Below are 20252 nucleotides of genomic sequence, written 5' to 3'. Positions count from 1 at the left end.
GTTGCATTTGGTTGCATAAGGAAATATATTACAAAGTGCAGACAGGCATGCATACTTAATTTATCCAAATTATGATAAGCAGCAGTATTTTAAAAAATATGGACCTAAGGAAATCCTTAGGTCCGAAGACCTCCTCGAAACTTGAACCTCGTCTGCAATTCTCATAAATAAACAGAAAAACAAGTTAGGGATTCATGAAGTAGAATGTGATGGTAGGCCTACTTTCATCTGAAATTGAACATAAGAAATCAGTGGAAAGGCAGTCATAGCCATATCAACATCAGTTAAATGTTTCGCATAAACCCCTGCTGTATGACTGACTATACATTTCCTCTGATATCTTTCATGTGGGATCATCATTCTAACATTGTCAAGACTGGAATTACACAGTTTTTTCTCTCTCACATTATCTTCAGTTTCAACAGAAATAGAAACAATTCAACTCCTCGACCTTTAGGCAACAAATCACACTGAAGGTGACAGCATCACCCAGGATAGTCAAAGGCTTTATTCAAACATTAAATAAAAAAAATACTAACAAATAAACAAAAAACAGAAAATCACAAGGTTTCGCATAAATACATACGGTCCAGAGCATATCAGAGACGACACATTTAAAAAAGGATTATACAACATTTAGACGCAAGCAGCAAAATAACCCAACAAAACAATCTGAAATAATGTAGTGTTTACTCTGTTCCTGGCTGTCATCATCTCAAATGCATTAATGGTAGTTGCCACTCAAAAGGTTAATATTAAACTAATAAACTATTAGCATGGGTCTTTGCATTGTGTGGATAAATTGCCACCTTACCAGAGATCAAATGGCCATTGCAGTCACGAGCTAGGTTATAGACATCAGTGCTACACATTGCAGTCACGAGCTAGGTTATAGACATCAGTGCTACAACTCAAAATGCTGACAGTACAGACCGTGGCATCCATTGTTGTCATGCTTCACTATGCTGAATATTTCAATAGTGTGTGTGGTGGTACGAGTGAGAAGACAACTCAGAGGGGAATATCATGTCTCCTAACCTGGATGAAGGAGGCTCATGTTACTCAGCCCCTAGCACGGTGTATCATGACGAACTATGATATCAAATCAATCAGTAAAGGAATGGATGAAGGGCAAATGCTCAAGTTAAATACTAGGGCCGGGACGATACCAATACCGCAATACTCGTTAGTATCGTGGCAAGGAAACAAAGCAGGTTTAACTTCTTTAAGAAAACAGCCCTAATGTTAAACAAACCTCATTATGTTGTCACATTTATTTTCCAAGCTATAGCACACAATGTGTGTCATACAGCAGGTTTTTAAAAGACCAAAGACTTGATCTGCTTCGTGTTTTCATTTTTGCCATGGAAAAAAAACATTGAGATACTGGTATCATTCCGGCCCAATTAAATACCCCTGCAGGACACACCTTAGAACAATAAAACAAAGAAACATAACAGGATCCTTGCTGATCAAACATTGCTATCTAATTACATGGATAGCAGATCGTTTTATAGTATTCTACTGTAATTACTGCAGAAGACACAATTTCAGTATAGTGCTTTCAGAGCATTGTCCTATGGCAGAGTGGTTCTTATTTACTCAAATTCAATACAGGGCCTAATCTATGAAATAGAGTATAAGATGGTGAAACAATGAAATAGGACTAGTTCTCTCGCACTGAAATGTGCACCCTGACTTAAAGGGGAGCAAGCTTTGTCTTTTGATGTATAAAAACAACTCATACCAATAAGGATGCAAAATACTATTCATATATATTTCTGTGTGTGTGGTGAATATTAGTGAACTTTAACAGTTTTTTCAACTATAAAAATAGCTAAAAAAATCTGACAGGTATTTTTAGTACAGAGTAGCGTTAAATTCATATAGATTATTTTATTTTAAATATCAGATACATTAAAGTAAAAGGCTGGTATAAAAGTAATCTGCTCCTCCTTTCCTCCTAAGACATTGCCATGTAACAGACTCAAAACAGAACATCAGTCCTCCACACTTTCAACTTAAGCTTTAGATAGAGCAGCATGAGGACTAAACTCAAGTCATCTATTTCCTGCCGAAGCAATACTACTACTCAACCTACCAAACAAGCAGCCTGGTCCCAGATCAGTATATGCTTCAGCCAACTATAATGCTAGTCAGATAAGTTGGCGAAGCACAAACAGATCTGAGCTCAGGCTAGGAATGGTAACTAGTCCCATTTGTGACAACAGCATTGGGTCTCTACAGGACATAACATAAGTGTCCAATTGCAATGTCCAAATCACTGGACAGGTGGAGCAAGAAGGCCCCTTCAGCCCAAATGTGGCAAACAGAAGTCACAGAATCTATTTCACACAGGACAGGGGTTAAGGAAGGGTCAGGGGTTGTTAGCAAACATCCAATAAGACTTTATATAAAATATAACTCAGTTACCACTCACTGTCTTCATTACAAAAGCCTTTTTTTGTAAATTAACAAAAAGGTGAAATGAAAACAAGGTAAAGGATTTAAAAGGAAACAAGGGGAGTTAAACTGTCTGTCAAGCTCCATGAAGCCACAAGGGCAACAACTTTTTTAAAAAGTGAAAATGCAAAGACACTAAAGCATGAATCATGCAGAGCCTTCACTTCCTCACGGGCACACACAGTAGGCATAACCACAGGTAGAACTAGACACGGGCATGCACGCACACACGCACACGTCCCATCTGAGAATTAGTCTCTTATAGCCAGACCTTGGGCAACGGCACATTCAAAGATTGCGGAAGTAAGCCATCTGGCAAGAGACTATCTATCTGAGAATGGGATGTACAGTATAATAAGTGGGTGTCTATGGAGGCAGCTGCCTGCCAACATACACCACAGGCGGCCGGTGACACCTTAATTGGGGAGGACAGGCTCATAGTAATGGCTGGAACGGATTGATGGAATGGATTAATGGAATGGTATTGAACACACCAAATACATATTTTCCATGTGTTTGATACCATTCCATTCTAGCCATTATTATGATCCGTCCTCCCCTCAGCCTCCTGTGCCATAAACCCAGATATAAAAAAGGCAAAAAAAGAAAAAAGGAAACCCGAGGAGAACTCCATGGCTCACGCCACTGACATTTTAAGGACACTTAAAAGGAGGATTGTATCATTTGGGTTGAGACTGAAAGCGTTTCGCTTTGTACCTCGTCTATGCTGGTTATAGAGTTGCCAAAGCATGATAAAAAAAAGAAGATACGACTGAAATAAATAACTCAACTCTTCCAGTGGATGTGAAAAAAAGGCCACTGAATGCTTCTGAGATGCAAACTCAACGGCTCGTCAAAACCTAACCATGACCCTTTAGGCTTAACTTAATTGAGGCATTAATTATTGGCATTGTTCATTAATGAATATAATCTTATCGGAGATTGAAATCCTGAACCGAAACACAAAAAACCTCACCTGAACTCCTGCACAAATCCTCCACATACAGTATCAGTCCAAAAATTTGGACACCTACTCATTCAAGCGTTTTTCTTTATTTGTACTATTTTCTACATTGTACAATAATAGTGAAGACCTCAAAACTATGAAATAACATAAATGGAATCATGTAGTAACCAAAGAAATATATAAATATATTTTATATTTGAGATTCTTCAAAGTGGCCACCCTTTGCCTTGACAGGTTTGCACACCCTTGGCATTCTCTCAACCACCTTCACCTGGAATGCTTTTCCATGTCTTGAAGGAGTTACCACATACTCATTGGCTGCTTCTCCTTCACTCCGCGGTCCAACTCATCCCAAACCATCTCATTTGGGTTGAGGTCGGGTGATTGTGGAGGCCAGGTCATCTGATGCAGCACTCCATGACTCTCCTTCTTGGTCAAATAGCCTTTACGCAGCCTGGAGGTGTGTTGGGTCATTGTCCTGTTGAAAAACAAATGATAGTCCCACTAAGCGCTAACTAGATGGAATGGCGTCTCGCTGCACAATGCTGTGGTAGCCATGCTGGTTAAGTGGGACTTGAATTCTAAATCAATCAGACAGTGTGACCAGCAAAACACTCCCACACGATCGCACCTACTCTGCGTCTCACAAAGACACAGCGGTTGGAACCAAAAATCTCAAATTTAGACTCATCAGACCAAAGAACAGATTTTCACCGGTCAAATGTCCATTGCTCGTGTTTCTTGGCCCAAGCAAGTCTCTTCTTCTTATTTCCTTCCTTGAGTAGTGGTTTCTTTGCAGCAATAAGACCATGAAGGCCTGATTCACACAGTCTCCTCTGAACAGTTGGTGTTGAGATGTGTCTGTTACTTTAACTCTGTGAAGCTTTTATTTGGTCTGCTATTTCTGAAGCTGGTAACTCTAATGAACATCCTCTGCAGCAGAGGTAACTCTGGGTCTTCCATTCCTGTGGTGGTCCTCAAGAGAGCCAGGTTTATCATAGTGCTTAATGGTTTCTGCAACTGCACTTGAATAAACTTGAAAAGTTCTTGACATTTTCCAGATTGATTGACCTTCACATCTTAAAGTAATGACGGACTGTCGTTTCTCTTTACTTATTTGAGCTGTTCTTGCCATTATATGGACTTCGTATTTGACCAAATAGGGCTATCTTCTGTATACCACCACTACCATTTCAAAACACAACTGACTGGCTCAAACGTATTAAGGAAAGAAATTCCACAAATTAACAAGGCACATCTGTTAATTGAAATGCATTCCAGGTGACTACCTCTTGAAGCTGGTTGAGAGAATGCCAAGAGTGAGCAAAACTGTCATCAAGGCAAAGGGTGGCTACTTTGAAGAATCTAAAATATATTTTGATTTGTTTCAACACTTTTTTGGTTACTACATGATTCCATGTGTGTTATTGCATGGTTTTGATGTCTTCACTATTATTCTACAATGCAGAAAATAGTAAAAATAAAGAAAACCATGACATGAGTAGGTGTGTCCAAACTTTTGACTGGTACTGTACATCAACGCATCATTTTCTCAAGAGATCTAGTTCTGTCTGCATGGATAAAGAAAGTATCTCCAGTAATGGAGTTTTGGATAAAGGCCAGTTGAGTCAGAATATGGCTGATAGAGAGTTGGTCAATCTGTGAGATGGGGCTACTCAATGACTAACAGTGCCTCAATCCCATAATAGCACAGATTACATATGGCAAAAGCAAGTAACAATACAGGCATCAAACGGACACCGTTAGGAGTTAATAGTGAGGTCCCTATACAATACCAATATTAAGGTAAAATAAAGTTTTAGTCCAACGTTTCACACACTTCTTGTTTTACATGTTATGTTGACAACATGAATCGTGACATGCACTCTTGCTGTAAAAATTGAACAGTGCAATGTTTGACTTCCTCAGAAATCCAATTGGAAAGTTTGATTGACTAGGGCCCTGAAGCTGGATGCAATCGCTACAGATAATTCCTCTCTAAAAAGGACTTTTTGACCAATTATCTATCCAGTTACTTCCCACTTCCGCTCTCTCAAGCAACATCATTTGAGTGGGAGAGATTTAGCACAGACAGACCTTGCCCAAAAGGCCAGCCCAGAGTGGCTTAGGGCCAAACCCCATGTTTACGTTCAAAGGAACACACAGCACAAGCAGTGGGGCAGCTGGTGGGGCACACACGGGTAGCAGATTCATACTTTAAAACATTTAACCAGTTCCCCCTGCCCTGCTTACATCCCATCCACAGAAATAACAACTGAACACAAACATATGAGGTCATCAAAACAAACAAAAACATAACTATTAAAACATAGGTTCTAACACAAAAGAGACAGTTAAGGTTCTTTTGGGGAATAGATTAAAAAAAAATGTAAGTGATGAAAAGACAAAATGTCACATTGAGAATAGCCCCCTCACGGCAGGGTAGCCTAGTGGTTAGAGCGTTGGACTAGTAACCGGAAGGTTGCAAGTTCAAATCCCCGAGCTGACAAGGTACAAATCTGTCGTTCTGCCCCTGAACAGGCTGTTAACCCACCTAGGCAGTCATTGAAAATAAGAATTTGTTCTTAACTGACTTGCCTAGTTAAATAAAGGTAAAATAAAATAAAAAAAACTTCTCCTTAGCTCCATCCCTCCATTCTCTCCCTCCAACTCTATGAGGCTTTGGCTTTTCTCGCACGGGGTGACGTCTTGTCATCGGACTTCACCACACCGTTGGCAGAACCTACTAACAAAACAAACAAGAACAACATGTCAAACATATCTGCATCACAGAGTTGTAATGGCTGGAGGTGGGTGATCCAAGGGGGCGGCAGCGGACTCACCACGGGCCAGGTCCTTCTTGTGGGGCTTGCTCTTTGGGCTGAAAGCCTTCTTCTTGGAGGCCTGGCTCTGGCTGTGCTCCCTCCACTTCTTCAACTGGAAGTTGATGAACTTCCACATCATCCAGGCCTGGGTCAGGCAAATGGCAGCCAGGCACGTCATCCTGAGAGGCAAGGGGGGAAACATTATGAAGACCAGCCATGAGCAATGACAGGCATTTTACTTTCTTTGATAGATGAAAAGTTCAAACTTGCTCTCAAGGGCCAAATCAGAGGGGGTAACAGGGCAAATTAAGCAATCTTAAGAAACATGACTTGCCTAATGGTAAGCACATTGAAGTTGCCTTTTGCCAGAGAGAAACCCTGGTTCTCTGCGCGGGGCAGTCCGAAGCCAAAAGTCAGTACGGAGAGGGTGAGGGTAAGGAGGCGAGCGATGACGAAAAGTAGCGCCCACAGAGTGAAACTGGAAAAGAAAAGAGAATCTGAGTTAGTCACCATGGCAACAACAGTGACATCTTCCATGGGTTGACGTAAGACACTATCGGTTATTCAAATCAATCAGTTTAGTCCGATAAGGGAGGAAAAGCTCCCATTGTATCACACAAGTGACTTGCTGAAGGTGACAACAATAACAAAATTAAATTCCAAACCCATCTCTGTATGCAGGTTTTATTCCCAACTTCTCCTCTCCTTGTATTGACTGGTATGAAAATGGAGGGGGTGTCCAGCATACAACTCATACATACCCCTTCTGCTTGTTCTCGTCACTGAAGTAGAAGAGGCGTGAAGCGTGGAACAGGAGCTCCACCAGGTAGTGAGGTACCAGCAGCACCAGGCCCAGCCGGTGGAGGCTGAACACAGGAAGTCCGCAAACACCAGGTGAAACAGATAACAAACCTTAATCAGATGACATTTTCTGTCCAGGGATTAACCGTACTGAACTACTCAATAAAATTAAATATTATTCACATTTGCAGGAGGAAGCATCTTTAAAAGTTGTCCAGAAGATAGTAGTGATGATTTATGCATATCTACCATAAAAGGGCCTATAATTGATCCATGCAATGCAATTATGAGTGGCACTACTTCCAATATTGTTGTTTAGTATGTTTGTGCAAAATGGTTCTGTTACAGTCTAATGCTACGTAAATGCTTGAATTGAATAGTACTATATGTACTGTATCAACTGGTAATTTTCCATAGCTGTCCAGTACCCTCTTCACACACTGCACAAAGGAGGGATTTGCTGCTGACTCCTTATCGATCGGGCACTAGAGGCCCAGCTCAAGGCCAAATTCTTCTTCTAACCGAAAATAACTCATCACTCCCCTCAGTCATGTAGGCTGTGAGAACTGGTTAGAATATGTTCTTCTTTGTACAATGCTTTAAGGAAGTGGAGCCAAGTCCCCTAATCTCTCATGTAAGCTTGCTTTCCCCTAGGAGAGGCAATCATCTCTTTGAGTAGAATAAGTATATAATGACTGCGTGATTCTGTAACTTTTGAGTTCTTCTCCAGTTCATCCTGAGTGATCTCTCTTGCAATTGATTGAATAAACTCCCATTGCTGATAAGTTCTGCCTGATTCCTGAATGAGTTTTCCCTCAACAAGTAGGTGTCCTCCCATCGATTAGAAATATTAAGGTTGTTTTTTTGGGGTAAGACCACCACCACGAGGGTTATTCGAGAGAGGATACGGAAAGGACACAAGGTAAAGGGATTCAGCCCACAACATCAGCAGGGGAAAAGGATACATCATAACACTGAAGCCATTTGCAAAAAAACTTGAATGACCTCCTTCCTTCCCTATCCTGTCAGTCATGCCCAGTGATCAGAAAGAGGTATGTGGAGCACTAGGATGAAATTAAAGCACTACGCTGCCTTTACCCATCTTCCAGACCAGTGGTCTTGAAGGAGAGGAGCTGAGTAACAGAAGGCCATTAAAATAGTATTGGGTCAAGGAGGTTCAGATGCCAGCTAAAACAGTTAGAGGTACTTCTGCTGATTATACTACTTTGATAGGATATCACTACTACCGTGATAACTGCTGAACTTTTCCAGTCACTTTCATACAACAAATTAGTTTGTCAGACTTGACCTGTATGTTGGAAGATTAAAAAGCTTGCCTGTATGGGAGGTATTTTGAGGACAAAGCAAATACATTCATACAGGTTTACAACTAACCCCACCCATCACCTCAGACACCAAACTCTCTCCGGGGAAACAGTGCATTCGGAAAGTAGTCAGACCCCTTCACTTTTTACACATTTTGTTACGTTAGACTTATTCTAAAATTAATTAAATAATTTTTTTCATCATTAATCTACACACAATACCCCATAAGGACAAGGTGAAAACAGGTTTAGAAATGTCTGCAAATTTATAAAAAAATAAATAGCTTATTTACATAAGTATTCAGAGCCTTTGCTATGAGACTCGAAATTGAGCTCAGGCACATCCTGTTTCCATTGATCTTCCTTGAGATGTTTCTACAACTTAATTGGAGTCCTCCTGTGGTAAATTCAATTGATTGGAGATTATTTGGAAAGGCACACCTGTCAATAGTTGACAGTGCATGTCAGAGCAAAAACCAAGTCATGAGGTAGAAGGAATTGTCCATAGAGCTCCGAGACTGGATTGTGTCGAGGCACAGATCTAAGGAAGGGTACAAAAAATGTCTGCAGCATTGAAGGTCTCCAAGAACAAAGTAGCATACATCACTCTTAAATGGAAGAAGTTTGGAACTACTAAGACTCTTCCTAGAGCTCGCCGCCCGGCCAAACGGAACAATCGGGGAAGAAGGGCCTTGGTCAGGGAGGTGCCCAAGAACCCAATGGTCACTCTGACAGAGCTCATGGGTTCCTCTGTGGAGATGTGAGAAACTTCCTGAAGTACAACCATCTCTGCAGCACTCCACCAATCAGGCCTTTAAGGTAGAGTGGCCAGACGGATGCCACTCCTCAGTAAAAGGCACATGACAGCCCGCTTGGAGTTTGCCAAAAGGCACCAAAATAACTCAAGACCATGAGAAACAATATTCTCCGGACTCATGAAACCAAGACGGAACTTTTTGCCCTGAATGCCAAGCATCATGTCTGGAGGAAACCTGGCACCATCCCTATGGTGAAGCATGGTGGTGGCAGCATCATGCTGTGGGGGTGTTTTTCAGCGACAGGGACACTAGTCAGGATCGAGGGAAAGATGAACGGAGCAAAGTACAGAGAGCTCCTTGATGAAAACCTACTGGGGCGAAAGACAATGACCCTAAGCACACAGCCAAGACAACATAGGAGTGGATTTTGGACAAGTCTCTGAATGTTCTTGAGTGGCACAGCCAGAGTCTGGACTTAAATCCGATCAAACATCTCTGGAGAGACCTAAAAATAGCTGTGCAGCGACACTCCCCATCCAACCTGACAGAGACTGAGATAATCTTCAGAGAATAATGAACGGAACTCCCCAAATACAGCTGTAGCCAAGCTTGTAGCATCATACCCAAGAAGACTCAAGGCTGTAATTTCTGCCAAAGGTGTTTCAACAATGTACTGAGTAAAGGGTCTGAATACTTATGTAAATGTAATATCTGTTTCTTATTTTTATAAATTAGCAAAAATGTCTAAACCTGTTTTTGCTTCATCACTAGTCATCGCTATTTTACCTGCTGTTGTTGTGTAAGCTGATTAGCTGTTGTTGTCTCACCTGTTGTTTTAGCTAGCTCCCCCAATCAACACCTGCGATTACTTTATGCCTTGCTGTATGTCTCTCTCAAATGTCAATATGCCTTGTATACTGTTGTTCAGGTTAGTTATCATTGTTTTAGTTTACAATGGAGCCCCTAGTTCCACTCTTCATACTTCTGATACCTCCTTTGTCCCACCTCCCACACATGCAGTGACCTCACCCATTATAACCAGCATGTTGTATCCAGAGATGCAACCTCTCTTATCATCACCCAGTGCCTGGGCTTACCTCCGCTGTACCCGCACCCCACCATATCCCTGTCTGCACATTATGCCCAGAATATATTCTACCACGCCCAGAAATCTGCTCCTTTTATTCTTTGTCCCCAACACTCTAGGCAACCAGTTTTGATAGCCTTTAGCCGCATCCTCATCCTACTCCTCCTCTGTTCCTCGGGTGATGTGGAGGTAAACCCAGGCCCTGCATGTCCCCAGGCACCCTCATTTGTTGACTTCTGTGATCGAAAAAGCCTTGGTTTCATGCATGTCAACATCAGAAGCCTCCTCCCTAAGTTTGTTTTACTCACTGCTTTAGCACTCTGCCAACCCTGATGTCCTTGCAGTGTCTGAATCCTGGCTTAGGAAAGCCACCAAAAATTCTGAGATTTCCATACCAAACTATAACATTTTTCATCAAGATAGAACTGCCAAAGAGGGAGGAGTTGCATTCTACTGCAGAGATAGTATGACATTACTTTACAGGCTTTCTAGTTCCATACCCAAACAGTTTGAAAATTGAATTAAAAAAATTAATCTCTCCAGAAATAAGTCTCACTGTTCCCGTCTGCTATCGACCCCCCTCCGCTCCCAGCTGTGCCCTGGACACCATTTGTGAATTGATCACCCCCCAGAAGTTCCTTCTGTTACGTGACCTAAACTGGGATATGCTTAACACACCGGCAGTCCTACAATCTAAGCTAGATGCCCTCAATCTCACACAAATCATCAAGGAACCCACCAGGTACAACCCTAAATCCGTAAACATGGGCACCCTCATAGACATTATCCTGACCTCATCCCGTCAGTTGAGGATGCCTGGTCATTCTTTAAAAGTAACTTCCTCACAATCTTAGATAAGCATGCTCCGCTCAAAAAATGCAGAACTAAGAACAGATATAGCCCTTGGTTCACTCCAGACCTGACTGCCCTCGACCAGCACAAAAACATTCTGTGGCGGACTGCAATAGCATCGAATAGTCCCTGCGATATGCAACTGTTCAGGGAAGTCAGGAACCAATACAAGCAGTCAGTCAGGAAAGCAAAGGCCAGCTTTTTCAAGCAGAAATTTGCATCCTGTAGCTCTAAGTCGAAAAAGTTCTGGGACACAGTAAAGTCCATGGAGAACAAGAGCACCTCCTCCCAGCTGCCCACTGCACTGAGGCTTGGTAACACGGTCACCACCGATAAATCTGTGATAATCGAAAACTTCCAAAAGCATTTTTCCACGGCTGGCCATGCCTTCCTCCTAGCTACTCCAACCTCGGAAAAAGAGCCCCCCCCCCCCCCCCCAGCTACTCGCCCAAGCCTCCCCAGCTTCTCCTTTACCCAAATCCAGATAGCAGATGTTCTGAAAGAGCTGCAAAACCTGGACCCATACAAATCAGCTGGGCTTGACAATCTGGACCCTCTATTTCTGAAACTATCCGCCGCCATTGTCGCAACCCCTATTACCAGCCTGTTCAACCTCTCTTTCGTATCGTCTGAGATCCCCAAGGATTGGAAAGCTGCCGCAGTCCTCCCCCTCTTCAAAGGGGGAGACACCCTGGACCCAAACTGTTACAGACCTATATCCATCCTGCCTTGCCTATCTAAGGTCTTCGAAAGCCAAGTTAACAAACAGATCACTGACCATCTCGAATCCCACCGTACCTTCTCCGCTGTGCAATCCGGATTCCGAGCCGGTCACGGGTGCACCACAGCCACGCTCAAGGTACTAAACGATATCATAACCACCATCGATAAAAGACCGTACTGTGCAGCAGTCTTCATCGACCTGGCCAAGGCTTTCGACTCTGTCAATCACCATATTCTTATCGACAGACTCAGTAGCCTCGGTTTTTCTAATGACTGCCTTGCCTGGTTCACCAACTACTTTGCTGACAGAGTTCAGTGTGTCAAATCGGAGGGCATGTTGTCCGGTCCTTTGGCAGTCTCTGGGGTACCACAGGGTTCAATTCTTGGGGCGACTCTTTTCACTGTATATATCAATGATGTTGCTCTTGCTGCGGGCGATTCCCTGATCCACCTCTACGCAGACCACACCATTCTGTATACTTCTGGCCCTTCCTTGGACACTGTGCTATCTTACCTCCAAACGAGCTTCAATGCCATACAACACTCCTTCCGGGGCCTCCAACTGCTCTTAAACGCTAGTAAAACCAAATGCATGCTTTTCAACCGTTTGCTGCCTGCACCCGCAGGCAGCAAACGATGGTTCAGACCTAGAATATGTGGACATCAATAAGTACCTAGGTGTCTGGCTAGACTGTAAACTCTCCTTCCAGACTCATATCAAACATCTCCAATCCAAAATCAAATCTAGAGTGGGCTTTCTATTTCGCAACAAAGCCTCCTTCACTCACGCTGCCAAACTTACCCTAGTAAAACTGACTATCCTACCGATCTTCGACTTCGGCGATGTCATCTACAAAATAGCTTCCAATACTCTACTCAGCAAACTAGATGCAGTTTATCACAGTGCCATCCGTTTTGTTACTAAAGCACCTTATACCACCCACCACTGCGACCTATATGCTCTAGTCGGCTGGCCCTCGCTACATATTCGTCGCCAGACCCACTGGCTCCAGGTCATCTACAAGTCCATGCTAGGTAAAGCTCCGCCTTATCTCAGTTCACTGGTCACGATGGCAACACCCACCCGTAGCACGCGTACCAGCAGGTGTATCTCAATGATCATTCCTAAAGCAAACACCTCATTTGGCCGCCTTTCCTTCCAGTTCTCTGCTGCCTGTGACTGGAACGAATTGCAAAAATAGCTGAAGATGGAGACTTATTTCCCGCACCAACTTCCAACATCTGCTATCTGAGCAACTAACCGATCGCTGCAGCTATACATAGTCCATCTGTAAATAGCCCATCCAATTTACCTACCTCATCCCCATACGGTTTTTATTTACTTTTCTGCTCTTTTGCACACCAGTATCTCTACTTGCACATGATCATCTGATCAATTATCACTCCAGTGTTAATCTGCTAAATTGTAATTATTCGCTCCTATGGCCTATTTATTGCCTACCTCCTCATGCCTTTTGCACACAATGTATATAGACTTTTTTTCCTACTGTGTTATTGACTTGTTTGTTTACTCCATGTGTAACTGTGTTGTTGTCTGTTCACAGTGCTATGCTTTATCTTGGCCAGGTTGGCAGTTGTAAATGAACTTGTTCTCAACTAGCCTACCTGGTTAAATAAAGGTGAAATAAAATGTTTAATTAAAATAAATCATTATGGGGTATTGTGTGTAGATTGAGGAAAAAAAACACATTTAATCTATTTTAGAATAAGGCTGTAACCAAATAAAATGTGGAAACTGTCAATTGGAAGGAATACTTTTCGAAGGTACTGTATTTTCAGTACCAGTCAAAAGTTTGGACACACATACTCATTCAAGGGCTCATCTTTATTTTTTACTATGTTCTACATTGTAGAATAATAGTGAAGACATCAAAACTATGACATAACACATGGAATCATGAAGTAACCAAAAAATTTGTTAAACAAATCAAAATATAGTCAAAGTAGCCACCCTTTGCCTTAATGACAGCTTTACACACTCTGCATTTTCTCAACTAGCTTCATGGGGTAGTCACCTAGAATGAATTTCAATTAACAGGTGTGCCTTGTTAAAAGTCAGTTTGTTGAATTTCTTTCCTTCTTTATGCGTTTGAGCCAATCAGTTTTGTGACAAGGTAAGGGTGGTATACAGAAGATAATATGGATTTGGTCTTACCAAATGGGGCTATGGCAAGAACGTCTCAAATAAGCAAAGAGAAACGACAGTCCATTACTTTAAGACATGAAGGTCAGTCAATCTGAAAAATGTCAAGCACTGTGAAAGTTTCTTCAAGTGCAGTCACAAAAACCATTAAGCACTATGATGAATCTGGCTCTCATGAGGACCGCCACAGGAAAGGAAGACCCAGTTACCTCTGCAGCAGAGGATAGGTTCTTTAGAGTTAACTGCACCTCAGAAATTGCAGCCTAAATAAGAGGTTTCATAGATTTCAAGTAACAGACACATCAACAGTTCAGAGGAGACTGTGAATAAGGCCTTCATGGTCAAATTGCTGCAAAGAAAACACTACTAAAGGACACCAATAAGAAGAGACTTGCTTGGGGCAAGAAACACAAGCAATGGATATTTGACTGGTGGAAATCTGTCTTTGGTCTGAGGAGCATAAAGTTTAGGTTTTTGGCTCCAACCAACGTGTCTTTGTGAGACACAGAGTAGGTGAACGGATGATCTCCGCATGTGAGTTCCCCACCGTGAAGCATGGAGCTGGTGTGGGAGTGCTTTGCTGGTGACACGGTCTGTGATTTATTTAGAATTCAAGGCACACTTATGGCACACAGCATGGCTACCGCAGCATTCTGCAGTGACACGGCATCCCATCTGGTTTGCACTTAGTGGGACTATCATTTGTTTTTTAACAAGACAATGACCCAACCCACCTCCAGGCTGCGTAAGGGCTATTTGACCAAGAAGGAGAGTGATGGAGTGCTGCATCAGATGACCTGGCCTCCACAATCACTCGACCTCAACCCAAATGAGACGGTATGGGATGAGTTGGACCGCAGAGTGAAGGAAAAGCAGCCAACAAGTGCTCAGCATATGTGGGAACTCCTTCAAGACTGTTGGAAAAGCATTCCAGGTGAATTTGGTTGAGAGAATGCAAAGCGTGTACAAAGCTGTCATCAAGGCAAAGAGTGGCTTTTTTGGTTACTACATGATTCCATGTGTTATTTCATAGTTGATGTCTTCACTATTATTCTACAATGTAGAAAATAGTAAAAATAAAGAAAAACCCTTGAATGAGTAGGTGTTCTAAAACTTTTGACTGTGTATGTTTATGTTAGCTATGACATGCTGTGGCTGTGGTTTGTGTGTCTTAATGCCAATTGGTCCACATATTTCATTATAGTGATTGTGTTCCCCATACATGTTTATAGAGGTCTTGTGTATTTTATGTATTGATGCAGGGCTCATCCGTAAAAGTATTGATGCAGGGCTCACCCCCTGCTAAAATAAAAGTCAAATAAAATAAGTAATAGTAAACGTGAGGTCAGAATTTTTATTTTAAATCCTCAATAGTGGTAGAGGTGACCACTGGGGAGCCAACTCCAAAGAGACCACACTCAAGTCCTCAATCCCCCACTCACTCAAACATAGGAACTGGTTCCTCCAGTCTGACCCTTGCTGCAGTCTCTGGCTCCACACCCACCCCCATCCGGCCATATTGACGTGTGAAGAGGCCAGCTCAGAAATGGAGGAGGGCCAGTGCACTACGGGCAACTACCACTGAGGGAGAGGAGGTTGGCAAACTGTGCTAGAGGATGATGTGGAGTCACTTCCACCATCATGTCTGCCTAAAAGGCAGCCAGGGGCTCAGCTGAACATGACTGGAAAGCACAGCCCCCTTCATCTTTGTGTGTAAACTTTCATTTTTTATTACCATAGCATTTTTGTATTTTCTCTATATTTATCAACTTGAAAATGTATCAACTGACCAATTCGGCCACTTGGGTACATTTGGACAAACTCGTGAGGGACACCTGTGAGACTTCATACAACATATTATGTAGCTCTCTCCTTCTTGAATATATCAGTCTGTTGCCCTGTTGTGGACAACATCTAAATTATCCCCAGATTCCTCTCTCAATGCATGGCCTTTCTTTTGTAATAAAAATAGAAAACACATGTTTTTTTGTTTTGTTTTATCTTTTACCAGATCTATTGTGTTATATTCTCCTACATTAATTTCACATCTCCACATTCAAAGTGTCTCCTTTCAAATAGTACCAAGAATATGCATATCCTTGCTTCAGGTCCTGAGCTACAGACAGTTAGATTTGGGTATGTAATTTTAGGTGGAAATTGAGATGAAGGTTCCTATCCCAAAGAGGTTTTAAAGTGCATAAGTAAGGAAGTGCTGAACGGTAACTCCATTCATACAGTCTTTATCTTCTTATCTAACCACTTCCCTGAGATGACACACACTCACTTCAAGATGTAGGCACCGGTGATGTGGAAGACATAAAGACAAATGTAATAAAGCTGGCGGGGAATATCCTCCTGAAACACACAAGCAGGAAAGAGCCTGTATTAATGACTGCTGTATCAGTGTAGGTGTGTGCCACAGCAGTTTCAGTGCCACATGACTTTTACAGTCACAAATGGGTTTGTAAGAGGAGAATAAAGAATATGAACCATGTATTGCAACAATGGGGAGTTACAGAATCACAATATGTATCCTCTCATGTTTAAATGACAGATGTCATCTTTAGGACCTAACCCAAGGTGTGATCATGCACCCTTACCTTTCGCACTTTCTGGAAGTACAGCTCAGGAAGGGCATGGAGCCAGTATGCGATTTGGCAAATGTAGAAGAACTTCACCTGAAAGCTGCAGAGAGGGCAGGTTACAGGCAGGCAGAGATCCGGTCTATCTATGCAGGGAACGAGTGGATATGATGGGACATGAACACTTGATCATGATAACAGATTCTGTTACATGCATTTACAAACATGATTTTAAAAGATAGATGAAAGTCCATCAATAAGAAAAATATATGTAACCTGGGAGAAAATATTCAGTTCACAATCTATGTATTCCTGCTTAATCTATTTCCCCTAATAAAATGGATTTAAATAACACCTCTTTACACAATGAGAAATGAGGAGAGGGATGGAAAAGACAGACACTTTGTGCTAGCACTGTGTGTCTAGCTTGAGTAAAACATCACATTTGGAATAAATATTTTAGGGGAACCTGATGTCTAAAATGGATTTGATGAGACAGCCGGACAGTGTACTCCCATGCGCAATACTAGGGCTGCAATCCACCCTGGGTCACTAAGGCCTTTCCACTGTGCCAACTCAAATCTGAGCTGTCACAGAACACTTGTGGGGAATTATTGTGTTCTAGAACGCTTGGTAACTCCCCAAAAAGTTGTGATGAAAACAGTACTAACCCCATCCCTCTGACATGTTGAAATAATAAATGAGTGACCCGAAGGCATAAAACATATGTATAAATCCTTACTTACACCATGTGGGTGTGTGGGTAGCCCTCCCATAAGAAAGTAGGATTTGTCGCAAATTCCTCCTAACAGATAAGAAGAGACGGCATGAGCCAAAGAACAAATTCAACGGGGTGGACTGCTTGTCTTCACATAATATTTCAAGACTCCTGGCAGCGTTTCATTGGTCTTCTTACCGCTGTTAAGATGCTGCAGCCCCAGATGAAGGACAATAAGTAGAAGGCAGCAAGCTGTCCCGATTCATTGAACTTGCTATGTTTGGTTTTCGACAGGTGCAACCGCCTATTCATTTTCTGAAATCAGAGAAAATAGGACATGAGACATGCATACCGACGAAGAGAAACGTGTCTGTTATCATTTGTTGTGGGCTGTGTAAGAGAAGGAAATGGCCATGGAGGATAATATTTGACTGCCTAAGAGGGTGAGAAGGATAAGACTGCTAAGCGAGACAAGGCCAGACCTTAAGTTATGATCACACTTAGGCTGGAAAAAAGGGGGAGAGACACGCACGAGCACACACAGTGACTATGTGTTCTGTAGATTAACTACCTATACAGATATCCTCCTTTCTCTCTCAGTCACACACACACACAACAGGGGTATGTGTGCAGAGACACTCACATCGAGAATGTATTCCTGTATTAAGGCGTGGAGTATGACAGCAATGAGCAGGTAGAAGAACACAGTGGCTATGTCTTTAGGACCGTACTGGTACAGGTTCACTTGCTCAGCCCTCTCATCTGATAACATACAGATGAACAAAAAAACGGCTTCAAATACAAGGTACTGGATACATGCACTAAATACTGTAAATGGACTAAATACTGTAAATTTATTTTTGAAATAAATACAAATAAAAATTTCAGCAGCATATCACCCTGCATCCCACTGCTGGCTTGGCTCTGAAGCTAAGCAGGGTTGGTCCTGGTCAGTCCCAGGATGGGAGACCAGATGCTGGGCCAGTAGGAGGCACTCTTTAGTCTAAAAGAAAATGTATATACATACCCCAATGTGCCAGGGCAGTGATTGGGGACATTACCCTGTGTAGGGTGCCATCAATCGGATGAAATGTTTAATGGGTGTCCTGACACTAAAGATCCCATGGCACTTATTGTAAGAGCAGAGGTGTTAACCCTGGTGTCCTGGTTAAATTCCCAATCTGGCCCTCATACCATCATGGCCACCAAATCATCCCCAGCTTCCAATTGGCTCATTCATCCCCCTCCTCTGCCTTGTAACTATTCCCCATGTCATTTCTGTAAATTAGAATGTGTCAATTTACTTGGTAAAATAACTACTAATAAAAATGATGTAGACTTACCAAGACTTTGAGTCACATTGTATTGAATGGTGATGAACATGATGGCAAACTTGGCTGTGACCTGCAATAAACGAAAGATATCAAATAGAAGCAATGTTGTAGCAAAAGGTATTGTCATGGTCCCTTGTAACAAGAGTGGTTCTTCCTGATAATGCAGATGCATAGGAGTCAATCACAATAAAAATGTTTTCGATTATTGTGGATAGCCAGATTAATATAATGGTTCGATTAAAACCGATACATGCGTTGCAAGAAGAACGATTTCCCTAATAATCCTATTTACATGACTACATCTGAAACCAGGCTACCTGATGGCACTCTGATAACTGCTGAAAATCGCCAATCAAAATAAACGTTCTACCACAGCGAATGTTATTTTTGGGAAACAAATGTTGTTCTGATTTCAAACATATGACGTGTGTATGTGAAAACGACTTCTAAGACGCATACAGTTGTTCCTAACATACTTCACTCGTGCTAGAGGGAGGCTCGCTCGGCTGGTGCTAGCACATGCGCAGACCAAATACACCGCTGGAACGCCATTAGGGTGTTTACATGATTTAATAATTCGAAAGATTGCCCAGAAAACAAGGTGTTTTAATTGGCGTATGTTTACTTCGATGTTGACATTAATAAGATTAAGATAAAGAGTACGGCGTTTACATGACTATTGCATAATCTGCCTACTGCCATAATCAGTTTAATATCGGATTATTAGTGTGTATGATTGTAAACGTACTCAATGAGACTAACACATTGGATGGGGAATTGGCTAGATAGCCAACATGCTATCGTGTTTCATTTTCAGAACAAGTTGCCTAGCAGGCTAACTTAGATAGCAAGTTCAGTTAACAGCAACAAGCACTCAATTAATTACGTTTTTGCAGACTTGAATGGGAGTTGAGTAATGTAAACAATCCCCATCGTTTACTGTCACATGCATGGATGTGATAGCAAACTGGCTAGCGCTATCTATCCATTTGGTAATATTAGATAGCTAGCTAGTTGGTGTGACATGCTAGTTGACCAGCAACTATTTAGCACAGTGTGCCTCCTGTCTTCCTTGGCAATCGGTGTGACATATGAGAAGGGATACGCTTGCGCCCAGTCCCCTTTGAGTCTTGCTGACGTTGTCATCACAGTTCAGACGAGGCGTTTTCTTATATACTGTGCAGCATACATTCCAGGGTTTAACACCGTACCTCGAACATCAGGCCGAGGAGAATTATCATAGCCACACATGAAACCATATCCGCGTGATTCTGGATCACGAACTCGTGGCTCAGCACCGGCGGGCTCTTGTTCTTCTTTCGGAAACCCATGGCTGACCGATACAGCTCTCCCTACCTGCCGCTATTCAGTCACTCGCAGCCCCCGCTTGCATTCAGATGCAAACTGTCCTATTTTGTTCCCGCCACTACTACCAGTTCACGGTGTAAATTGCCGTTCATGTGTTAACTATCTTAGAAACAATAAAAATGTACACAACACCACGCACTTCGTTACTGGTCAGTCAAACATCCCCTCCCAGTTCGGTTCCTAACACTCAAAAACCGCCCATTGACGTAGATAGGAAAAACCCGCCTCATTTAACTCATGGTTGACACTATGCTGAACAAATCAAGTGCAAGGGAATTGGTGGAG

At 42.3% G+C, this 20252-nt stretch overlaps 1 protein-coding gene across 4 annotated transcripts; it reads right to left on the bottom strand.

Moving 5' to 3' along the window:
- Window positions 1–488: 488 nt before the first annotated feature.
- Window positions 489–20182, bottom strand: LOC115102129 (translocating chain-associated membrane protein 1-like 1). Of its 4 annotated transcripts, none has more exons than XM_029621733.2 (11): window positions 19811–20182; window positions 18609–18669; window positions 17909–18027; window positions 17464–17580; window positions 17294–17352; window positions 16566–16689; window positions 16250–16320; window positions 7017–7121; window positions 6590–6733; window positions 6274–6434; window positions 489–6176 (listed from the first exon to the last, which is right to left on the bottom strand). In XM_029621733.2, exons 1-11 carry the CDS (start codon window positions 19928–19930, stop codon window positions 6103–6105), a joined length of 1155 nt encoding a protein of 384 aa, XP_029477593.1. In that variant the 5' UTR covers window positions 19931–20182; the 3' UTR covers window positions 489–6102. The 4 variants fall into 4 exon arrangements, with proteins under 4 accessions (XP_029477593.1, XP_029477594.1, XP_029477595.1 ...); XM_029621734.2 differs by having other exon boundaries at window positions 489–6173; XM_029621735.2 differs by having other exon boundaries at window positions 16566–16650; window positions 19811–20181.
- Window positions 20183–20252: the final 70 nt, after the last annotated feature.

Source organism: Oncorhynchus nerka, linkage group LG20 (genome assembly GCF_034236695.1).
Source record: "Oncorhynchus nerka isolate Pitt River linkage group LG20, Oner_Uvic_2.0, whole genome shotgun sequence".
In the NCBI taxonomy this organism is placed as follows: domain Eukaryota; kingdom Metazoa; phylum Chordata; class Actinopteri; order Salmoniformes; family Salmonidae; genus Oncorhynchus; species Oncorhynchus nerka.
Note: the sequence above shows the minus strand (reverse complement) of the source record. Positions and strands in the feature narration are given on the sequence as shown.

Excerpts from the sequence above, each read along its gene's own strand:
- LOC115102129 (XM_029621733.2), bottom strand. The coding sequence starts at position 19,930 with ATGGGTTTCCGAAAGAAGAACAAGAGCCCGCCGGTGCTGAGCCACGAG. Across the intron at positions 6,734-7,016 it reads GACGAGAACAAGCAGAAGGG|TTTCACTCTGTGGGCGCTAC; the intron begins GTATGTATGAGT and ends TTTCTTTTCCAG. Across the intron at positions 6,177-6,273 it reads CAAGAAGGACCTGGCCCGTG|TAGGTTCTGCCAACGGTGTG; the intron begins GTGAGTCCGCTG and ends TTGTTTTGTTAG.